Source organism: Asterias amurensis, chromosome 16 (genome assembly GCF_032118995.1).
Source record: "Asterias amurensis chromosome 16, ASM3211899v1".
Classification (NCBI taxonomy): domain Eukaryota; kingdom Metazoa; phylum Echinodermata; class Asteroidea; order Forcipulatida; family Asteriidae; genus Asterias; species Asterias amurensis.
In genome coordinates, this window is record NC_092663.1 from 16,908,932 (window position 1) to 16,932,270 (window position 23,339).

A 23,339-nucleotide genomic window follows, 5' to 3' on the forward strand; every position below is an offset into this window, starting at 1 on the left:
AAAAGCTTTTAAAGACAATGGACACTATTGGTAATTGTCAAAGACTAGTCTTCACAGTTGGTGTATCTCAACATATGCATAAAACAACAAACCTGTGAAAATTTGAGCTCAATCGGTCGTCGAAGTTGCGAGATAATATTAAAAGAAAAAACACCCTTGTCACATGAAGTTATGTGTTTTCTGATGCTTGATTTCGAGACCTCAAAATCTAAACTTGAGGTCTCGAAATCAAATTCGTGGAAAATTACTTCTTTCTCGAAAACTACGTCACTTCAGAGGGAGCTGTTTCTCACAATGTTTTATACTATCAACCTCTCTCTATTGCTCGTAATCAAGAAAGGTTTTATGATAATAATTATTTTGAGTAATTACCAATAGTTGCCACGTCCTTTAAGCATGTTAGTACCCCACCCCTTTGGAGAAAAACACGGACTTGATATTTCTACCTCCATGATATAAGGCATGGTTGTACTCCCTATTGTGTACAAGAGGAAATAATGGGAACAATGCTGGGGGCGGGGGGGGGGTATCGCTCTCGGTGAAAAAAGGTTTAATTTACTCATTGCATACCTTTTTCAACTAACTGTTATATTTATATAGTCGGATGGGTCCAACACTCTTCTTAGCAAACCTTGGTAAGGCCGGTAATAACTTCTTTACCCGGTCCGCGCCCGAGAACCTAAAGCAAAAACGGTCATAGTTTGTACATCAAAAGAGGGCGCTCGAAACTAATTCGCAGCGCGCGTACTTTATTTTCCATTCACACAACCACGTGGTCTTTCTCTTTGATGACGTAACACAAGTCGCCATGTAAAATTCTTCCGGTCACGCACATGTTTGTGTTGTTTCTTGTCGTCCGTCAACAGAGTGCAAGTCGTTTGTGTATTTGTCGCAACTAGTTCTTACATTTGCCACATAAACATGGATGGAAACAGAGCAAGAGATATTGGTGAGCTTTGTTATCGTTTAAAACGAAGTATTATTGTTCTTGTGGTGTAAAGTTCGGCACGAAACTGTTGTTGACATTTTTTTTTTTTTCACACACGGTATACCGAACAGCACTTCACATTATTGGAGGCGGTTGTGTGGCGAATACAGGCCATAACTTGAGCTAACTTTACGTGAGTGAGTATCACTTTTGATGAATGATGTGGAATTTAGCCTCTCTGCTAGGCTACCTCGGATGAAATAACAAATAAAGTGTTTAATTTAACTCAATGAGATATCCCTTTTTGTAAACATTATTTTGTGAAGTGGTGGTGCTGAATTGAAGATGCACTGTGAAACAATAATCCTCAGCCAAGCATTCTTTTCAGTCGGCGGGTCACAGTTCATAAGATAAACATCGCCAAATAAAGGCATGCGATGTAATGAAACAATACAATTACAGAAGTAAAAGTAGATGATGATTTGATGGAATGTTTACCAAATAAAGCCATAAATGAAACAATAATAAGGTTGTTCAGTAGGCATTGTGTACTGCCCCCTCTGCATGCTTTAGTATGTCGTGTGAGGTGGTAGGTCTGCCTGGCGAGGTATCATTATCTCCCCATGGGTTTGTCACGGGTGAAGGTCCACTCAGTGTCCGAGTGGTAAGACCCCAGTACCGTAGAAAGTTGGAGGGACTCTGGTCAAGTAATGACCATCGGGCACTCGATCCAAAGGCACCTTTTATTATTATCGACTGAGCTCTCATTATTTTAACACAAATTCCAGCAAATTTAGTACAATTGTTTAATTCCTTTCAAGGGAGACATTTTCGTATCCTGTCATCACGTTTTCATTTCGTTGATATCTAAATTACTTTTAAAAAATTGAGATATTCCTTTAGTAAAAATTTGTGGAAAAGTGGTGGCAGAATACGGAAAAATAATGTTTCCCTTTCAAAATGTGAAAGTTGTCATGGCACAATAATAATATAGCACTATTTGGAGTAACTTTGGGGCAAAACTCCCTTGAGGGAAAGTTATTTTGAGAAGCAGTTGATGTGTGCCACACAAGGAGGGTTCCAACAGCCGTGGTCACGTGGGTAACCTGTCATAGGCTTATGTGTAGTCTTGGCCTGGACCCCCTCCGGCCGATGGTACAGTTCGGTGGTGATGAGTAATCCAGACTACAACGGTGTGTCAGAGAGGCGGATAAAAAAAACCTAAATATTGGTTTAAACTTATCTTTGATCAAACAAATTGAGAGTCCATCTTTAAAAAAATAAAATAAAAAAAGTTATGTTTTGGAAATAATAATTTTATTGTTTCATATCATTCTATGCCTTCCAAAAACCCTTGCCAAAAATGATATTGTATAACTTAACACAATCACAATAATTGGGTTAAGATTCACGAAATCCCCCAAGTAGTGTGATGTTGCTTTTGTGTGTGCTTTGGGTTTGTTGTGCTTGTTCTGCTTTGTTGTCGTTTCCCTCTTTCTTTGTTGACAGCATTCTTTTCTAAGTTCTGAAGAAGAATGTAAACCAAGGGGGTTAAAATCCATGCCCAGCGTGTTTAACTGGGTGAGTATTCATTTTCTCAAAATTTAAGCAAAAATGTTGTTTCAAAAGTAGGAAAACACTTCTCTCTTTTCATGAATTATTGTTTAAAATAGAGTAGTTTAAGCAGTTTTTTTTGGGGGGGGGATTTATATTGATGTCCGACTTAAAAGACAAACAAACACTTGTATTGAAATCATATACACTTTTAAAATTATATTATTATTCGATGCTCAAGAAAGTATTCAAATTAAATTATGAATATTCATCATTTTAATATTTCTTTTTCAGTCACAAGCACCATTGTGTGGAAATTAATGTACATACAAGTCAATACATAGCCTTGGTTCAAGACGCTCCTGTTGTTTATTATCTCACTACTCCTGCGGTTAAAGGCACTGGACACGTTTGGTAATTGTCAAAGACCAGTCTTCTCACTTGGTGCATCCCAACATATGCATAAAATAACAAGCCTGTGAAAATTTGGACTTAATTGGTCATTGAAGTTGCAAGAAAATGATGAAATAAAAAACACCCTTGTACAAAATAGTGTGCTGTCAGATAGAAATAAAAGGCTTCTGGCCAGAAGTCTTTTAATATTTAAGGAGAAATTCCCTCTTTCTCAAAAACTATGTTATTTCAGAGGGAGTCTCTCACAATGTTTTATACTATCAACAGGTCTCCGTTGCTCGTTACCAAGTAAGGTTTTATACTAATACATTTTTTGAGTAATTACCCAAAGTGTACAGTGCCTTTAAATTCCATCACTGATAGAGTCACCAATAGATGGCTATATCAACCACGAACCGCTATCACCCGAAAACTGCTACGACAGGAAAGCAAACTTCCATGATAGCAATCTTTGGTGGGAGTGTGCCCTCTTGTGGTGATGGATCATGGGGATGAGTTTATAACAGGAGAGTTTTGAACCAAGACTACTCAATACAGTGAGACTACTATGGGAAGTGTTGCTGTACTGTAAAAAAGAAAATACACTTGTCCAAAACCATCATTAATCTAGCTTTTGCATAAATTAACAACTTACAATATATTCAAATTTTTTAGAAGAATTTAAAAACACAGAAAACAAAATAAAATTGACAAGGCTTTTTGTTACTTGATTACAATGTTACAATAATGATGGTGGGTTGTGGAAGGGGGGGGGAATACTGTTACGTCCCCTGAAAAATATCATACAAATTCCTGCCAACTATCAATTTTAAAACATTTTATGAAAGTTTTAAAGGCAGTGGACACTATTGGTAATAATTATCAGCATCAAACCTCACTTGGTAACGAGTAATTGGGAGAGTTTGATGGTATAATACACTGTGAGAAACGGCTCCCTCTGAAGTGACGTAGTTTTCGAGAAAGAAGTAATTGTCCACGAATTTGATTTCGAGACCTCAAGTTTAGAATTTGAGGTCTCGAAATCAAGCATCTGAAAGCACACAACTTCGTGTGACAAGGGTGTTTTTTTCTTTCATAGTTATCTCGCAACTCCGACGACCAATCGAGCTCAAATTTTCACAGGTTTGTTATTTTATGCATATGTTGAGATACACCAAGTGAGAAGACTGGTCTTTGACAATTACCAATAGTGTCCACTGCCTTTAATTTAAGGGTTTTTAGTAAATTGTAAAAGTACAATGTAAGTAGATTTACAAAACATCAGGACATAATGTTATGGCACAACCTACCAATGAATTATGGGCTTACAATGACTTGTACAGTGCTGACTGTAGCGGGGCTACCACATATAAATCTATGATAACCAGTGATATGAATTGCGCCAGGTTGAGTTAGTAAAATGTTTGAATAAAAATAAAATTAAAATTATAATAACTAAATTGTAATAACTGGGTTAAATTTTATGATTCTGTTGACTGCAGAATTCTTTGCGTACAGGTTCTTAAAAATCAAACAATTCTTCGGGTTGTAAGAAGAAGTCCTTGGTAAGGAATTTTTGAGATTTTTTCTCACAGAAACCAAGGAAGCACTAAGGGTAAAACAAAAATATTCTTAATCCCTGATGTAAATTATGAATGCTGTAGTTTCATAATTATCTATTTCTAGTAACGAAACCAAAATGCTCCTAAGTGAACTTGATCACTGTGGCTTGCAAGCCTGAGGAAACCTGTATACAAGGCTGCTTACTACGTGAACCAGAAACACTGGGGTAAATTTATACTCTTCCACAATAAGAGTTCTCGGTTCTTTTAAATGCACCATCAATACTTGTACACAAGACCTATGGCTTTATGTCCCATCTGAGGGACAAAACAATGATGGTTAAGAGGGGTCAAAACTGGGTTTTGAACCAACTCTGCTGAACAGAAACACCAGACTTCGAGGACGAGCCATAATAATTCATCAAAGAAAAAATGACTGTGCTTCAGTCGTATTTAATTCCTGAATTCTATTAATGTGTAGAAATAAAACGTGGTGTATTAAAGGAACACGTTGTCTTGGATCGGACGAGTTGGTCTTTGAAAAGCGTTTGTAACCGTTTTTTATAAAATGCATATGGTTGGAAAGATGTTGTAAAAGTAGAATACAATGATCCACACAAACATGCCTCGAAACTGTGTGGTTTTCCTTTTACCTCGTCGACTAACACGTCGGCCATTTATGGGGGTCAAAATTTTGACCCCCATAAATGGCCGACCATGTTAGTTCGCACAGTAGAAGGAAAACCACGCAATTTCGAGGCAAACTTGTGTGGATCATTGTATTCTACTTTTAAAACATCTTTCCAACCATATGCATTTTATAAAAAACGGTTACAAACGCTTTTGTTTTGACCAACTCGTCCGATCCAAGGCAACGTGTTCCTTTAATGAAAGACATCAATGCAGAGTTTGACTTCTATATTCACAACCAATACCGATACTTCAACTATTTAACCTCTGACCTTCAAGCCCCACCCCTCCCCTGTGACTGTACAAAGCAACATACCTCATATCCCTTCGAAAAATAAAAATAAAAGATGAAAATGCCTTTTCAAGACAAGCCTTGGCTTGTGTGCGATTATAATAATTAAGATAACAACTTTGGTCCAATCATAAGAAAATAATTCTTCCTTTTTTACATTTTCTTAATATTTCAAATAATACATGAAATATAAAAGAGCCGATTACATCTGTAATCTCCTTTTCCCATTCAACCATTTGGCATAATATAATAAAACCATCAAGATGAAATATTTACATTTTCCGACTAAATAAAACCAAATAATTAGAGCAAACTAAGCTTAGTGGATCAATTATTCAAATCAGTAAACCCATTTTGAAATTCAGAACCATATGACCTCTGACATGAAATAAAAACATACAACTCACTCATAGTTAACTATTTAGTATGAGCTTAAAAACCCCCAATATTTTCTAGTTTAAATCGCTTCCGTAAAAAAGTCTAATTAATAAATCGTTTAAATATATTTTTAATTGATGAATCAGGAAAATAGAAAGATAACATTATTGTTTACATGCTGTACCTGAAAGTTAATTTCATGACCACATGGCATCATATAAAAAGAAAGTTAATTTGGCTGCCATTTTGTTTGTCAATCTGTCTACCAGTTAGCATGCTAGGTAAGAAAAGATGTTGACATGTACCAGAAAATTTTCCCTGCGTACTTCGTGCCTTGTACTAGTAAGCAAACAAAAACCACCATTTATAAGCATGCTAAACGAAAGAATGCAAACAAAAATACTAAGCTCGGATTTTGGCTAAGCAGCCGTACAGACCTTGATGTGATCATCAGTAGAATTGAGTCAGTCTTTTTGTAATTAATGACCAACAGCAAGCAATATTTACGCTAAAAAGGGAGATTTCTCCAAGCTTCTAAACTTTGTAAGATATTTTGTTTAGAGACAAGATCATGCTGGTTAATTGTGAGGCTTGTGAGGGAGTTATCTCGCTTACTAAACCATAATTTGTGGATACTTGGGTTTTGATATCCTTCATATTTGTCAGATTACTGGCCCAAAATTCTAATGAAATAATTGGCTAAATGAAAGGGAGGGTACTGTAACGTTAAGTCATGCTATATCTTGATTAGTTTCTTCCTATTGGGAGCTACAGAGTGAAGGGACATTGAGGTCTACAGTTTCTTTGTATAGAAACCAATTAATTAAACAGGTGTTTGTTACTTTGGGCAGGTGTTTTCAAAAGCTCCTTAATAGGTCTCAGAGTCAGATGTATCGGCATTACTTTCACCTCTACTCCTATTCCCATCTGTATACTCTAGGCTTGCATTCCGTAACCGGCCAAGCTCTCCGCTCATAGCTAGAGCGATGCGGGAATTAGTGGCTGTGCTTGCTGGAGAGAATGGCAACATGTGAGCTAAGATGATCGCTAGACAGTCGGCAATCTTGTCAGTTGCTGCGCAACTAAGAGCAGGGGTGTAACCTACAAACAAACCCAGATTATTTGCCATTATTTTCTAAGAAGCCAAGGTGGAGTTTCCGCACCTCCAAAATAAATGAAACTAAAAAAACAAACCTCTTTAAGGACACCAAGTTTCAATCAGTTTTCCCGATTTGTTTTAAAAAGTAGTACAAAAGATGCACTGATCCCTACTGTAGCTGGTGAATTTTTGAACCACTTTGTGGCTATCCCAGTTTAGCTTCCTTCGTAAGCTCTATAGGGATTACTCAACGCAACTGTGTACTCCTTACCAGAGTAATACTGGAAAACACATACATGTGTCAAGTTTGTGGGAGTGGTAAAATAGTGGTCCAATAATTTCACGCAAGTGCATTTTTTTGTAAGCCTCTATCTATCAGTTATAGAACAGTAATTGCAATAAGCAGTTAAAGAGTGGTAATATGGTTGTTAAAAGGCTTCAAACTAAAATATTTAACTCAAGTCAGTACAATAGAGATCAGTGATTGAAATGTGCAGTTTTAAGAGAGTGGTAAAATGGCAGACCATTGGGATCAAATAGAAATCAGTGGATAAATGCATGCAAAGAAACAGCTTGAAAGGTATACAATGTATGAGGTTAAACAGAAGATCAGGTACAAGACACATTTACAAATCAGCCATACACATCATTATCAACCACAAAAAGCAAAAATGTCTTTTCCAATTCATGAAGTAAAAATTCAAATAGAAGCCATTTTTTGTTTCTTGAAACATGCTGCCTCTACCCCCAAATTGTCAAATATCTCCTTGCGATTGACTATATCCTTCACATATTCTCACCTTTGTTATCTAACGCTAATAGACTGGCTCCTTTGGATATCAACTCTTGGACCACAGAAACCAGACCATTCTGTGCTGCTATATGAAGGGGTCTATCAAACAAAGAAGAAACAGCCATTAGTCTTAAAATGGTATTGGATAACAGGGAGACTGCTAACATAGGTAAAGCACGGTACATTAAAATAGAGGACGTAGGTTCATCAGCTCCAGTAAAGCTTCTTTGTTTAAACCCATTATAAATCTATTCAAACCAGGATGAGTTTGTTTTACAGAGTCTGTTCCTTTTGATGAAAATACCCCACTTTCAAGCAAAGGGCTTATCATTTCATAGACAAAATAGCGAAGGGAAACAAGTGATCTGGTAAACGAAACAATTATTGCAAAAACAAAACCAGAGCAATTTCTAGTATCAATATAACTCTGTTTCAGCCCAAGGAGTAGGCGGCAACAGCGTCTGGAATAAAATAATTGTAGCCAACACCATGAAGTGGCCTTCAGGCCTTTTGTGTCTGGCGACTTGCAAAAAAAAAGAAGAAAAAAAAAGTATTTGTTGACCTATCTAGCCCTACACCACCATTAGGGCTAGTTGCGCTCTAGTCAATATTTCTTTGTTCATGCCAAAATTACTTTGTTATTTGGCGAATACAACTCAAGAAATAATTATATCAAATCGACTGAATACCTAATTAACAGCAATTAATTTTCTGTTAGGGGAAACAGTAAATATAAAATTTGAATACTCACGTTTGGTTGTCACTGTTAGCCATGTTGATAATACTAACATCCTCTAACTTCTCTAGAATCATCAGCGCACAAGCTTCATGTTTCTAAAAATTAAACAAGTTACCATTTATTAACAATTTAAAGGCTTACAGGAGTCTGACATGGTGTTGGGTTCACTTATAAAATTGGGCCCAGGTAACTTTCCGAACTATAATTGAGAATTGAGTCATTGCCTTTTTCTAATTTTGTTTTGTTGATGAATTGAGATGGCAGACTGTGTTTGAACCAGGGCCTAATTTTATTGTAGCTAATTAGAAGACATACTGCTTAGAAAATATCGTAGCTTAGCAAACAATTAGTGGGGCACCAGGAACAGCAATGTTAACTTCATGGAATGATGGCTGGTAACCTGTTTCTGCTACACAATGTTATTCTGTGCTTAGCAAGTTAATGTGCCCACAGGCTTTAAGAAATTAGTCCCAGCTTAAGACTTTGTGACTTTCAACTATAATTGAAGGTGACCAATGCCTTTTTCCATTGTTTTTTTTATTGACAAATTTAGATGACAGGATGTGTCCAAACCAAGTGTAAGTGACTTTGGCTACAGCTATGGCTACTGGCTGCAGTAAAGGCCTTTTCAGTGATCTAGCCATAGCCATAACTGAAGCCACTAATTCCGCCATAATTACCTGTTGACAGGCAAGGTGCAAGGCTGTGTTCTTCTGACAATCCAAGACGTTAAGATCAGCACCGGAGCTGCTAACAACCAACTCTACAATCACAAAAAGTTATCACAACATCAATAAAGGTACCAAACTATTAAAAACCCTCCAGAAAAACTCACCTGGAGTGCATTTCACAAAGAGTAAAGACAAGTCTCATCTCGAGTTAGGACGAGTCCTAACTTAAGACTAGCCTTAAGTTTTTAATAGCTCCTACGACTAGTCCTAAGCAAGGACAATCTTTGTGAAATCAACCCCTGGCAAATTTGATTTCTTTATGCAATTATTCAATTCAAATCGACATTCATGAAACAACACCTTGTAAGACTACTTTTTTGGTTGAGTGCTAAAACTAAAAATAAGAGTTTACTGTTTTTACTTTAACACAGTTTATGTATCACAGACGCAGAGGCCTACAGAGTGGAAGAGAGGAGTGGAAGCAGAATCAACTGTTTAGAGAAACGACTTGGCTTGTCACATGAAAACTTTTTGTTGGCAGTATTGAGGTGAGTTTTTAATGATAAAGAATGTAAGATAGAACAGCGAGCATGATGCATTATTTTGGACCAGTTAAAATAGAAACACCAATATAACTTTTTAATATCTGAAGTAGACCCTCGCATTGTTTGCCATTGCAAACAATGGAAATGTGTCGGGTGTGTATGCGCTGTGCACATTTCTTAGTGAGGTGAAGGTAATCTTTGGGTCTTGTGGCGTCATGTGTGAGAGGTATATTTCTGCACAAGGTCAAGAATGCGTAGTTTTAACACTGGACACTATTGGTAATTGTCAAAAACCAGTGGTGTATATCACAACATATGCATAAAATAACAAACCTGTGAAAGTTTGAGCTCAATTGGTCGTCGAAGTTGCAAGATTATAATGAAAGAAAAAACACCCTTGTCACACGAAGCTGTGTGCGTTTAGATGCTTGATTTCGAAAGCTCAAATTCTAAATCTGAGGTCTCGAAATCAAATTCGTGGAAAATTACTTCTTTGTCGAAAACTATGGCACTTCAGAGGGAGCCGTTTCTCACAATGTTTTATACCATCAACCTCTCCCCATTACTCGTCACCAAGAAAGGTTTTATGCTAATAATTATTTTGAGTAATTACCAATAATGTCCACTGCTTTAAACAGTTTGATGCAGAGCAGTGCTCCATTCTGCTTCTAGAGATGACTAAAGGGGACAATTTCTATGTGAAGTCTAACTATTCGCTATGTCTCAAGTACTGTCAAGTAAAACCACAACTTCCATTATGTGCACAAACTACCAGGGGTGCCCTAAACCTGCAGGGTATTTCATAATCGCTGGTTAGCGTGAACCTTTAGATTGAAATAGTGGTGGGATTTATGGTACAGAGACTGTCTTGTGTTAGATCGAAGATAATACAGAAATTAAGAGAAAAATAATGTACTTAAGAAGCTGGCAAATCTGTACCACTAGAGGGCCACAGTGTGCATACAGATAGCTCTGTGTAGTCAAATACACCAATGAAATTATGAGATAGATTTTACATAAGAAAATTTAAAATAAATTTATCAAATCAAACAAAACAACTGAATCAATGATCACTAGTAAAATAAATAAAATCATGAAGAAAGACAAAAGATAAAAGAACAAATTTGAATCTTAATTGGCAGAAACGCTTGTGAGAACTTAACTGAACATAAAACAAAATACAAAGAAATATTTTTTGAGCACACAAGAATTTCTACAGCATAATGATAGCTACTGTATTATAAGCTACCAAACACACTCATGGGAACACAAACCAATACAATAACTTTAATACACAGTTCACTAACATTTGTACAACCAAGCAATGAACTAAAAGAAGAAGCAATGATTTTTTCCCTTAAAGTTAGGGGATGGTCCAAAAAATCATGTTAAATTGTTTTGTGGACATTTTAATCAAAGGGAGATCCAAGGGTGCATGAAGTCAATTTCCTTTACTGCCTTTATAAATCTTAACCGCAGTGACAGATCACGTTTACATTTAACAACCAACAAACCCTTCTTTTGTTACCCTCAGTCCTTTCATTACATCATCCACCTCGGCAAAATAAAACAACTACTTTTTACCATTAGTATGATTGTGAAAGGTTACCTTTGCAAAATAAAACAACTACTTTTTACCACTAGTGCGATTGTGAAAGATTACTACAGCAAAATGTATACTACCAATACGGCTACAACAACAAAAGCTAAAGTTAGGAGCAAGAAACATTAAAAAATGGCAAAAAGAAATAGTTGTGCTAGTGATTTTGAAGATCATCTGTCCTTACCCAACGATCCGTCAATGGAATCTGAAGGTGCACAGAAGAGTTCTGAACAAGAAACCAGTACAGAGGAACGTTCATTCATCAAGACTTTTAGGACACAAGAGGGCAGTAGACTAATAGCGATTACAAGGGTACCCTAACTAAGACTGTAGAAGAGGCATGACGTCAGAAGAGGCATGACGTCTGTTCGCAAGACAAACAGGTGTGAACTTGTGAATGATATGTCATTATTAAGTAAATGCATTGGGATTTCATTAAATAGCAAAGGTAGATTGAGTTGACATTTTTGGGGGTTTGAGCAATTAAATTTGGGAGAACAAATTTTGCCGTTGTTTTCTAACAATTGTTTTACAGTTTGGTGATAAATTCACAGAGTGAAGTGCTAAAACCCAATGTCATTATATATGGAGTAAATATTGTCTGATTTTCTTCAGTCTGAATTTAAATAAAAGTCTGAAAAATCTTATCTCCGACTCACCTATAGTTCCAGCAGCTCCACTTTCAGCAGCCACCATGACACAAGTCTTGCCATACTTATCTGGAATGTTGGGTTGCCCGCCGTGTTTTAACATCAGCTGAAGACATTCTACCTGATCATTCAGAGCACTGGCATGGAGCGGAGTCCTGGAACAGACAAGAGGCAAATTTATCAAAATTAACACTGATGCAGGTAAGGTTCAAGTTTGGCTTGCCCCCCCCCCAAAAAAAAAACAACAACAACAACAACAACAACACCCCAAAACCACCTGTGAATTTCACTTATCAACTTTCAAATTTTAAAGAAAATTTTGAACAATCTTTTTTAAAAGAATGTCACACTAGAAGCAAACATTTTTCGGGAGAAAAATACTGTGGGGGAATAAAATAAAACCACAATCTACAGTTACACATTTTGCTTGTCAAACGAACAAAATATTTAAGAAAGTGTCCCACACAAAGATGAAATAAACACTATCTGACCTTCCTTTACGATCTTGAATGTTGACAATCTCATCTCCTAGTGTCTCAATCAGAATCTCTGCACAGGATTCGTTGTCATTAAGGCTGTCAAGAGAAAAAGAAGAAAAGAAAGTTATAAAACATTGATAAAATATTTACATTCTCTACTATATGCCACGAATAATTGATTCCACTTGTGTCCTAAAGCAAGTCACTTAACTATTATTGCTTCACCTTTCAGATTGGAAAAAAAGCTGTTGGCCGCATGAGTTATGCAATGCGCTTAAAAGAACCCAATTACACTTATGGCTAAGCTCCAGTGTTTCTGGCATTGACTGCACCTAAGCACCTTGTAAACCTTTACAAGGTATTACATAAATGGGTCTCATAATTCAAAATGGGTCCCATAAAAAAAATCTGTTTAGAAATAAATGATAAGTGCTGTAAGAGAGCCCTATATAAAAACTATTTATTTTTTACTAAAAGGAAATCTACAGAGGATAGTCAATACTTACACAGCACAGTGTAAAGGCGTGAAGGAGTTGCCTTTAAAGAACATCTTAGGATCTTGTTCAAGAAGCAACTCTACACAATGCTCATGACCTGTAAGAGTAGAAAAAGAAAAGATAAAGAATAAGATTTTTACGATTGTGAACCTTCCTGAAAAGTAGCTCGTTTTGGACACAGAACCTCTCAGATATGTACAGTTCAGGTTTATATTGGCTATTTCTATCTCCTTTTGGTGACAGCTTTTATTTCTTTCAGGAGTACTCAAAATTTGAAAAAAATCCTGGAATCAGGACAAGTCCTGAGAAATCACATTCCTGAAAAAAAACCAATATGGCAAAGCCTAGTAATATTATCGCATGAAAAATAAAAAAAACTCACATTGTAGTTTCATGACAACATCATATTATGAGTATCGGGTGTGGTTTACAGTTGTACCATGTGGAATCTCTTTTGAGTAGTGTTGGTAATTGTAATGCTTTGAAATAAAATTTTGATGTTGTTTTCTTTTAAAGAATAATGACGATGGTGAAAGATCTAAAGTCACTGTGTAGTACAATTCCTCTGAAGAATCAACGGAGGGTCCTGCCAGATAGTTATTTTATTTCAGCGGAAATAATTCCTGACAATCGAAAAAGGTAACTAAACTCACCATATAGTAAGGTTTGCGGTAACACCATGTTATAAAAATCTCAAAATGAGTTGGGGTGGTTCTGAAAAGAACTGTTGGTTTCAACTCGACGTTTTCATCAGTATGCTCTGATCGTTTTCCACCATGCAAAGTTTAAAATCCTACTTAAAGGAACACGTTGCCTTGGATCGGTCGAGCTGGTCTTTGAAAAGCGTTTTGTAACCGTTTGTTATAAAATTGATACGGTTAGAAAGATGTTGTAAAAGTAGAATACAATGATCTACACAAATATGCCTCGAAATTGCGTGGTTTTTGTTTTACCTCGTCGACAAACACGGTCGGCCATTTATGGGAGTCAAAAATTTGACTCCCATAAATGGTCGAACGTGTTAGTTCGCGACGTAAAATGAAAACCGTGCAATTTTGAGTGATACTTGTGTGCACCATTATATTCTACTTTTAAAACATCTTTCTAACCATATGCATTTCATAACAAACGGTTTCAAACGCTTTTCATAGACCAACTCGTCCGATCCAAGGCAACGTGTTCCTTTAAACTCACCGTTATAGCAAGCCCAGTGTAGCGGAGTATACCCATTACTATCTAGATAGTTTGTGCATCCAGCCTGTAACAGCGCCCCCAATATTCCAACATGGCCGCACGCTGCTGCCATGTGGAGGGGGGTACGACCTTTGACATCTGAACAGGAAGTGTTTGCTTGGCTTTGAAGAAGGGCATCTACACATTCCTCATGCCCGTTTGCAGCCTGGGGAAAAAAATCAGTGAATTTACTTTTTTTCCCGCAACGAATTTATCAGAGAAAATGTTCTATTGGAGAAATATTTTATTTATATCCAGGAAAAGTCTGTTGCGTTATTCTTGGCTTTGGTGCCCCTTATGGAAATCGTCTGATCAGCTGTTTTGAACAAATTAGGTCGCTTGCAGCTGATACCGACGCTTTAGAAATTTCCATTGTTATTATTATTACTCTGAAATCATTGTAGGAGAATTCTACTCACCCCGCGGTGAAGTGCAGTTCTATGATGGATATCTTTAGCACTTAGACTAGCCCCATGTTGTAGGAGCAGAAGAGTAGCATCGGTATGCCCGTTACTAACAGCTACCATTAACGGTGTACGCGCTTGATTATCAAGGCAGTCTACTGCCCCCTCTTGGTCAGCATTCTCTAGAAGGATTCTCAGGCATTCTGCGTGTCCGTTATATGCTGTTGAAAATAAGAAAATAAGTGACATCACAGAGAATTTTTAATAGACGAAACCCTTGGGTGACAACTTAAAGGTAAAGTTGTACTTTGGTAATAACCTCAGAAATAATTTTGTTATCTCTGTCCGAAAGCTTCCTTGTTATAAAGATGGTAGTTGTAGTAAGTTTCCTTTGAAATTACTTAATCTGACTTTCATCTGGAAATCAATGCAAGTACCTGACAAAATGTGAATCTCCAAGTCTTGGACATTCAAACTTCCATGATGTTCGTTTGTGAATGCTATGGCTTGAGATGCAGCTTGTACACACACCATTTTGCTTCAAATAGATGGGTTCAATGTTCTTGATGAAATTATAATGACAGTTTGCACGAAGTTGCGCAAACTACATTTCTAAAAGGCCGTAAATCAGAAACATTTGTCTTGACTTACCAGCAGCATGTAAAGGTGATCTCTTTGACACAGAGTCATTTACTAAAATAGTAGCTCCTTGCATGACTAAAGCTTCAACACAGTCTAAATGACCCTTGAATGCAGCCAGGTCAAGGGCCGTACGGCCATTTGCATCCTGGATGTCCAGATTGACTATTGACCGCATCAAAACATGAAGGACATCTACATGACCGTTATACGCCTGTTAAGAAAAACACAACAATCAAATTCCCACCATGGAATATCTTTTTTGTGAATTATTTGTTCATTGGAAGTTTGCCCCAAACAAGGCTAAAACACTTATTGGTAAAGGGTTGAAAGATTAAACATTTCAGATAAAAATAACTCAGGGAGCTGAAGGAAGAAATTAATATTTCGCTTAAAATTAAATAGCAGTGGATTTAAGAAGAAAATGATCCAAGTTAGACAGTCATAATCACATGCAGTTCTTATACAGCCCTTTGTAACACCCAACTGATATCTTAAAGCATTTTTTACAGATGTGCAGAGCTGTTAGAATGACGAGACCCATTTTTATAGCACCTTGTAAGGGTTTCCGAGGTGATGCGATGCAATCTGTAGCCAATCGTGCCAGAAACACTAGGGCAGTCTGCTTCTCTTAACGGTAAGTGTAATGGGATCTTTGAAGTGCATTACACAACACAAGTTACTTTGACTTTACAACCCGTCTGAAGTACAAAGCAATTATTGAGGTAGACACTTTACTTACTCAATGACACAAGTGTCATAAACAGGACCAAATTTCATAAAGCCCACAAGCACAAACCATTGCTTAGCACAAACAATCTTGCTTAGCAAAGTTACTTACCGCAAGGTGAAGAGGGGTGGTAAGAGGTGTTGATCCACTGGTGTTTAGAAGATCACTCCCAGCTACGGCTTGGAGCTGAAAACAAACCAAAATCAATCACAAACGATTTATTTCTGAATTTTCTGGTAGCAGGCCTCCAAATAACCCACGGCACTCACAGCAATTCCAGTGGTTGCCTGAACTTCAAATTGCTGTGTTGCCTTGTGAAAAGTTCCAATATAAATTTACATTTTCCTCCTAGAAGTGCCCCTTGCAGAGAAAAAAATGGCTGCGTCCTTCAAGAGTGTAATTCAAGGCTTGTGATACATTGTAGATCTGTTACAACCAAACACGGAAGAATTAATAAAGTATTAAAGAAGGAAGAAGAGCAGATCACAACCCTGGAGTTATAGAGTCACCTTTGAACTTACAGGAAGGAAGTTTTCACATGCTTTACGAGAAGCTGTAAACATAGAATCTATAAGGCGGTTAGATTTTTTTGAGATGTATTAAGGAAATTATAATAGTGCACTGTTTGGCTTGGTAGTATGTACATGTATACAGACAAATTTGCCCAAACCTAATAGTAAAAGTGTTAATATTTTGTAGTTCTAATAACATTTTAACGTTTGACTTGGTTGAATACAGACAAATTTACCTACATGTAATGTAAAAAGTGTCCTAGTAATGTGCCCACATTATCTTAAAATGGGCAATAAAATTGAGACCTGGTAAGACCTTGGTGAGTTGAAGGAACTGGTACCCTGTTTACCTTTTCAGCAGCTAAGCAGTGTCCATTGGCTGCAGCGTAATGCAGTGTGTTGTATCCATTGACATCCCTGAGCCTTGGATTAGCGTTGTTATGAAGTAAATGCTCTACACAACTACAGAAAAACAAAATGGATAACAACATTTAGAATCAGATATACAAATTTTATACCTCAATAAATGAATGAACTCACTTCTTGGGGGTAACAAATTGCTGGCATCCTTTTTATGAAAGAAACATTTCTGTCTGAAATATTTTCAAATGAATCGTAGAAGGTTGGACTTACTTGAGAAAGTGAATCAAAAGTTGCTTTTAATGAAGACTGTTTCAAATCTTAATAGAAATAAAACCCACATCCCGCAGACATTGCTGTGGTGCCCTGTGCTTTTGCTGTGGTGCCCTCTGCAAGGTTACAATACAAACTTACGTTTTCCTCATAGAAGTGCCCCCTAACCAGAGGTAAATTGCTGTGCCCCTTCAAGAACGAAATTCAAGCCCTGATATCATTGGATATCAGTGAATATCAAGAGTGTAGAGCAATCAAAACAAACTTAAGAGTTTAATATATTTACAATCGTCGACTTTTTCCATTACAAATACTTACTCTGCTTCCATATCAGCAGCGGCAGCATAGTGAAGCGGAGAGCATTCTCTGGTGTCAAGAGAGTTTACACTCGACTTCATAGCCACCAGGGACAATGTACACTGATGATTAGCGTTCCCAGATGCGTAGTGTAAAGGTGTACGACCTTCTTTGTCCGTCAGACTGAAGTCGGCACCGCTACGGATCAGAAGATCCAAGCAGTCCACATTTCTGAAAATAGTTTCAGTGCAGAGAATTACTCACAAGAATATTTACAGACAGATTTATGCATTATTCATGACTCAAGTGCACTTTATATGAATATTCATTTTCACATCAATATCATAAAAAACTTTTAACATTAAGATTATTCTTGTTCATAAACATATGCAAATTGCGCCACATCACCTTGTAAAACCATTACATGGTGCTTTGAAAGGAATTGGTCTCACACTTAAATGACTTAGCTCCACAACGCCTTGCAGGAAAAAATACTGAATGTTGATGTGCCCAAGCATCACTGAGTGGCGGATATGAGCGCTATATAAGAAGCCATTTTTACTATTGATGTTATTATTCAATATTCATATATATTCACTATGCATTATTCGTTTATGTTAATTGCTTACCCTGAGCATGCTGCACAGTGGACACATGTTCTACCATTGTCATCCAATGCATTAATATCACACTCTGCTGATAACAAGAAATTAAAACAAAAACATTCAAGTCACTTCAAAAACTTTCAGATGTGTACTTTACTAAAAAGCTAAAAGTCTGATAGATAAACCAAGGAAGGTAGTGGTAGCACTTGAAGAGCACTTGAAGAGCTACTTCATCAGCAATCAGATGCAATAAAGAGGAAAAAGCCAAGTACATGTTATATAAAAGAAATTAACAGGTGAATGAATCAAATAAAAGGGCATCTATTCCTTGTAGTGGGACAGAAAAACCACTGCGTCTGTTAAGTCCTTGATTAATACAGTTCAGGTTCTTGATGATATTTTGTTCAGCAGATTCTCTTTTAGATCTTGAAATAGGAAAGATGAATCTAAGACATTCCTACCTGCTTCAAGGAGTTTCTTACAGCACATCGTGTATCCATTAAGAGCAGCAAGATGAAGAGGTAACATTCCATGGATGCCACGCCTAGTCAAAAAATCATCCAAGAAAAGAATATTTAGAAATGTAAACAATTTATCATTTCAAACCAAAGTGGGTAATATTTGTGTGCTCAGACAGTATGAGGATTGACTGTGCACCGTGTTCATTCACAAATAAAACAAATGGCAGGGTAAAATAGTTTATCCGTCACTCAACACCACTAAGGATAATATTGAATGGTCATTCAGTAGGAGGGTTGACTATGCCCTTTGTACATTCAACACATGGTAACTTATTGCAGGCTGGCACTATCACTCAAAACCGCAGTGGATGATATTAAATGGGCAGACAGTAGAAGGGTCGACTGCAATGTGTATATTCACCACATTATATCAAATTGCAGGCTGGCATAGTTTATCACTCAAAACTAATGTGGGTATTACATGGTCACACAGTAGCAGGGTTATTAACACACTGAAATACCTTGTAGGTACAGCTCCATGCATAAGTAAAGTGACAAGGAGTTCTTGATGTCCATTTTGAGCAGCTAGATGAAGGGGTGTGTTGCCATTCTTATCAGCGCAGTCAACGGTCGCACCTAAGAAATACAAACAAGAACAAAAAGAAAATTTGGGGTATTGTGGTTTCAATAATTATTTCAAAGTTCTTGCTGAATTAAGCTTGAAAGAAAGACTACTGAGATAGAACAACCAACACATAAAATTAGATTATCAAATAACTTAAAAATAACAAAACTTAATTATATTTAGTTATATATTAAATAACTGAGTAATTATATTTGCTAACTGTTTCTGGAAGCATTTTGTCTTTGTGTTTTAGCTTGCCCTGGCTTAGTGGTGAACTTTCAAATGCTGCATTACTGATACGCTTTGGGTTTTAAACATTTGGTAAATTATTAATAAGTGATGTTAATTTTTCTTCAACAGTTTTGGAACTGCTGAACCCAGTAGAATAGGCCCAGTGGAAGGGGCCAAATGGACGAGGTGCAAACGTCAGGGCCCACTAGTCAAGGCTCAGTGGTCAGGACCCAGTGGCCGGGGCCCAGGCAAGAGGTCAAGGGGTGTCATGAAAAGGACAAGCTCAGCCCACCGTTCAATTACGAAACTTGATGGTTTTCTGATGTAATGTCACAAAAATGTAAGTTCTACTTTACTGATCTTAATATAGATTGTCTAGACTTACTTCTGTGTTTATTACAATGGATTTATTGCCATGGATTAAATTGCAAACTTGTCTCCAAAAGAGTGTAGTTGATTTAGCAGCATTGTATTAGTTTTGTTTGAGCAAGCAGAAGCCAGTTTAAAAAAAGATTAGTAGATGGCAGCACGTTGTTACCAAATTTTAAATTATTCCAACCATCTCTTTGACAAGGCTGGTTTTGTATGATAACAGTACAACGCATCCCAGTAACTTGTATTCAACTTTGCCCATCATTCAAACACTTGAATGATCAATCAACTAGCCTGCTTTTTGTACTAACAGAGGGGAATGCGGGGGTGGTTGAAGGGGACAGAAAGGGGAGTATTATGAACTGACACAGATAATGGACAATTGAGTGGAAATCTGAATCTACCGTCTACATATGATAATATGTTAATTAACACAGGTCAAAGGTTAAGGATGTCTTTCTGTTAGTATACATAATCAAAGAGAACTCACCATGCTCTATTAAAACTTCTGTTACTATAGTAACGGGTGCAAACAAGAGAAGGAAAAGATGGGTAGACACACGTGAATTCAGTAGAATGGACACCGATTGAAAATGAACACACAAAATATCCACCACACTCACAGCCGAGAAAACAACAAACCAGGATGCAACCAATTTGAAGTTGTGGCTTATTTTATCCCAAGGGTTCTGCCCACAGGTTTTACCAACCACCACTTTTCCGTTTCCGACCACCACATTTTCAAAATGTTTTAAATTACACTTACAATTTCCTTTGAAGGATCCTCAACGAAACGTTTAATTGTCATTAATTTGGGCACTTCTTTGGTTTGAGTCTATTTATATGATCTACCATGTAACTGATCCATCCTGACCCCAATTTTGATCTCATTTTATTGGGTTCAGTAAATACAGCACAACGTAAACAACAACAACATGCTTACATAGTACAATCCACATCATGCTACATGTATACTGTCTTGACACAAAATCTTGTTTCACTTTTAAACAGAAAACTTACTTCAAAAGAAAGGTTGGACGTTAAGAAGAATCAAACCACTTCAACATAACAAGATACAAACAACACAAAATCTCATGAAAAAGTCTTTCAATCTATAATTTCTTTGTGACTTTTAGTCATTGCATGGTGAGGTACATGTATGTAACAATGGTTTGTGGTAACACCATGTGAATTTACCTAGTTTGATGTTTAGATTATTTTATTTCAAGAACTTGTCTTGCTATTATTCTACTGCAGAAGAGTAGATATTCAGAATTCGGGAGACTTCTCAGTTCCGAAAAGAACTAACCTGCTTTTTAACTACTACCTTGGCAGAAGGTAGGAAATTAGCCGAGACTACTACCATGACTACTGTAAATTGAGCCTTGGGGAGCAGAACAACAAACTGAACCAATTGCAAGGAATTGCCTTTCATTAAAGCCATTAGACACTTTTGGTAAACAGTATTGTCCAAGTCCCACACTTCGTGTATCACAACTTATATATAAAATAACAAACCTGTGAAATTTAGGCTCAATCGGTCATCAGAGTCGGGAGAAAATAACGGGAAAACCCACCCTTGTTTCCGCACGTTTGGCGGTGTCATGACATGTGTTTAAAATAAATCCGTAATTCTCGCTGTCGAGAATTGATATTGTTTTAATGTTTTCTCAAAAAGTAAAGCATTTCAAGGAAAAATATTTCAAGAGAAGTCTTTCAATATTACCTTCTGTAAGCCCTGTAAATTATTTGTAAATCTATGAACTTTTTTTTTTCTGTACCGAAAGTGTATAATGGCTTTAAGCCAACATTGCTTGACATTTATTTACATTCATGCTTTTCCTGCTCTGCCAACTTTTCCCGCGATACACCATTTTCGTAAATTAATTATTACATATTTGACAAACAAACAAAAGACATTTATACAAATTACTTTTTTGTACCCAAAAGCTGCGACAATATTTGATTTAAGTTAAACACTCTCAGCTTATTATAAATATTATTAACAAAATTCAAGGCCTGTGAGGGAACCCACAACAAAAAATTGCCAAGCTACACTGCTTCCAGCAAGTTTGACCAAGGAGGGGGTAAATTGAAAGTAAAATCAATGTTCACCACAGAGATGGGATATAGACCCCTTGCATATGACGTCACAAGCTCAAAAAGTGACCTCAATGGGGTCAAAAAGCGCCCTCAGTGGGGTCAAAGGAGGCAAATGATTGGATGATAGCTGTTTTCTGTGCGTGAAAACGTGTGCGTCAGTGAAGCGTTTCGCGTTATGCAAGGGGTATATCAACTACATGTTGATGATGATTATTACCATGTTTAGCAGACTGGGGCGATTTTGGTTGGTAGGTGACTGACACTAATCATGGAAAAACAATGAGAGAAATGGTACATCAACAATGGACTCTCATAAAAATTGCGTACATGCAAACTAACATGGAGTGTTTTTTTCGGCAGTGTATTTTCAGTTGTTTGAAGCATAGTTGTTAGAATGACCTGATATGAATGGGACTTGATGACTGATTTGCTTCCTAAAGGCAGGTCAGTAAAAATGTACAAATATTTAAGAGCAACGCAAATATCTTTAACCCTTCCAGAGGAAGGATCCTTGTAAACGACACTATAGAGTTATGGTTACATGTATGGTGGTGCCTCGTTCTGAGGATGACTAGTGAAACTACAAATGTATTCGAAACGTAAACGAAAATTATGTGAGTATTGGCTGTGTTTCGTAGAAAATTCATTTAATAAGTTTTACCAGCCTGATGAACTTCTTTCATGAGGTTATGGTTAATGTTATTTAATCACAAAACTCACAAAATGTTATTTAAGCCACAAAAGTCAAGTCAGTGTCATTTAAAATGAGATGGAAAATTGCTTAAGATGAGTCTAAGAGGTTGGCACACTAATAGTCAAATCCTTCCCAAGAATGAGTTTTATTCAGTGAGTATAAGTACAAATAATGAAGAAAAGACTACACTCATGACTACTATGAGTTAGGTACAAGACAATCTTTCTGTGAGAACAAGTTCATTTTTTGTATACAGGGCCCAATTTCATAAAGCCTGTAAGCATAACAAACTTGCTAAGCACAGAATAGTAATGCCTAGCAGAAACAGATTACCAGCCGCAAGTTTGCATTTTTGGGCGCTGGTGCCTAACTAAGTTTTTTTCTTAGCAAAGAAATTTCAAGCAGTACTTTCTGCTTAACAGCTTTATGAAATTGGTTCCTGGTAAGAATACAAGTAAAGAAATGAAGTACTGAATAACAACTGGCAAAGTGCAAACCTTGATATATTTATAATATTTGTTTCAGAATACTCGGAATGGAACCTACTGTGTTCGATAAGACTCTCTGCTCTGGTATAGCGACCCTGCAGTGCAATCATGTGTAGTGGCATCCGACCATCTTTACATCGAATGTTGACATCTGCTCCTTCGCTTAGAAGAATCTCAAGACACATGCCACCATGAGGAGAAACAGCAGCAAGATGAAGAGGAGACTGAAATAAATAAGATGGATAATAGTTAGACATCTTAAAAAAAAAAGTAAGTGTGTCTGAGGAAAGAGTAAACACCGGAGGAGACAGAAATAACTAAGATGGACAATAGTTAAACATCTTCAAAATAAAAATGGAAGTGTGTCCTTGGAAAGAGTGACCCTAAACAAGATGTTGAGAGCTTTAAACAGATGAAGAAACTGTAATACATAACCACT

General features: G+C 36.9%; 1 protein-coding gene and 1 long non-coding RNA gene across 20 annotated transcripts in view; one reads left to right on the plus strand and one right to left on the minus strand.

The window, feature by feature from the left end:
- Positions 1-680: 680 nt before the first annotated feature.
- LOC139948858 (uncharacterized) lies at positions 681-23,049 on the plus strand. 13 transcript variants are annotated; one of them, XR_011787489.1, is made up of 14 exons: positions 681-949; positions 1,060-1,121; positions 6,738-6,827; positions 7,719-7,858; positions 9,119-9,227; positions 9,531-9,647; positions 11,913-12,098; positions 12,854-12,972; positions 13,390-13,512; positions 15,662-15,786; positions 18,338-18,447; positions 19,373-19,583; positions 22,219-22,332; positions 22,938-23,043. It is a non-coding gene; the product is annotated as an uncharacterized lncRNA (long non-coding RNA). The 13 variants fall into 13 exon arrangements; XR_011787495.1 differs by lacking the exons at positions 681-949; positions 1,060-1,121 and adding exons at positions 1,131-2,509; positions 11,459-11,630; XR_011787488.1 differs by lacking the exons at positions 681-949; positions 1,060-1,121 and adding exons at positions 1,131-2,509; positions 18,916-19,060.
- LOC139948852 (serine/threonine-protein phosphatase 6 regulatory ankyrin repeat subunit C-like) overlaps positions 5,246-23,339 on the minus strand; it is a 31,176-nt gene continuing 13,082 nt past the window's right edge. Inside the window, exons 8-26 of one of the 7 annotated variants that reach the window (XM_071947200.1) lie at positions 22,959-23,124; positions 20,106-20,129; positions 18,909-19,023; positions 18,388-18,470; positions 17,951-18,014; positions 17,343-17,552; positions 16,742-16,853; positions 15,991-16,065; positions 15,162-15,363; positions 14,526-14,731; positions 14,068-14,272; positions 12,883-12,970; positions 12,389-12,472; positions 11,907-12,052; positions 11,432-11,473; positions 9,109-9,191; positions 8,441-8,523; positions 7,697-7,788; positions 5,246-6,898 (exon numbers count right to left, since the gene is read on the minus strand). In XM_071947200.1, coding sequence (XP_071803301.1) covers positions 6,666-6,898; positions 7,697-7,788; positions 8,441-8,523; positions 9,109-9,191; positions 11,432-11,473; positions 11,907-12,052; positions 12,389-12,472; positions 12,883-12,970; positions 14,068-14,272; positions 14,526-14,731; positions 15,162-15,363; positions 15,991-16,065; positions 16,742-16,853; positions 17,343-17,552; positions 17,951-18,014; positions 18,388-18,470; positions 18,909-19,023; positions 20,106-20,129; positions 22,959-23,124 — 2,313 coding nt within the window. In that variant the 3' untranslated portion in view covers positions 5,246-6,665. Of the gene's footprint in view, positions 6,899-7,696; positions 7,789-8,440; positions 8,524-9,108; positions 9,192-11,431; positions 11,474-11,906; positions 12,053-12,388; positions 12,473-12,882; positions 12,971-14,067; positions 14,273-14,525; positions 14,732-15,161; positions 15,364-15,990; positions 16,066-16,741; positions 16,854-17,342; positions 17,553-17,950; positions 18,018-18,387; positions 18,471-18,908; positions 19,024-20,105; positions 20,130-22,958; positions 23,125-23,339 lie in introns of all 7 variants that reach the window. The other 6 variants (XM_071947199.1, XM_071947202.1, XM_071947201.1 and 3 more) reach the window with 6 other exon arrangements.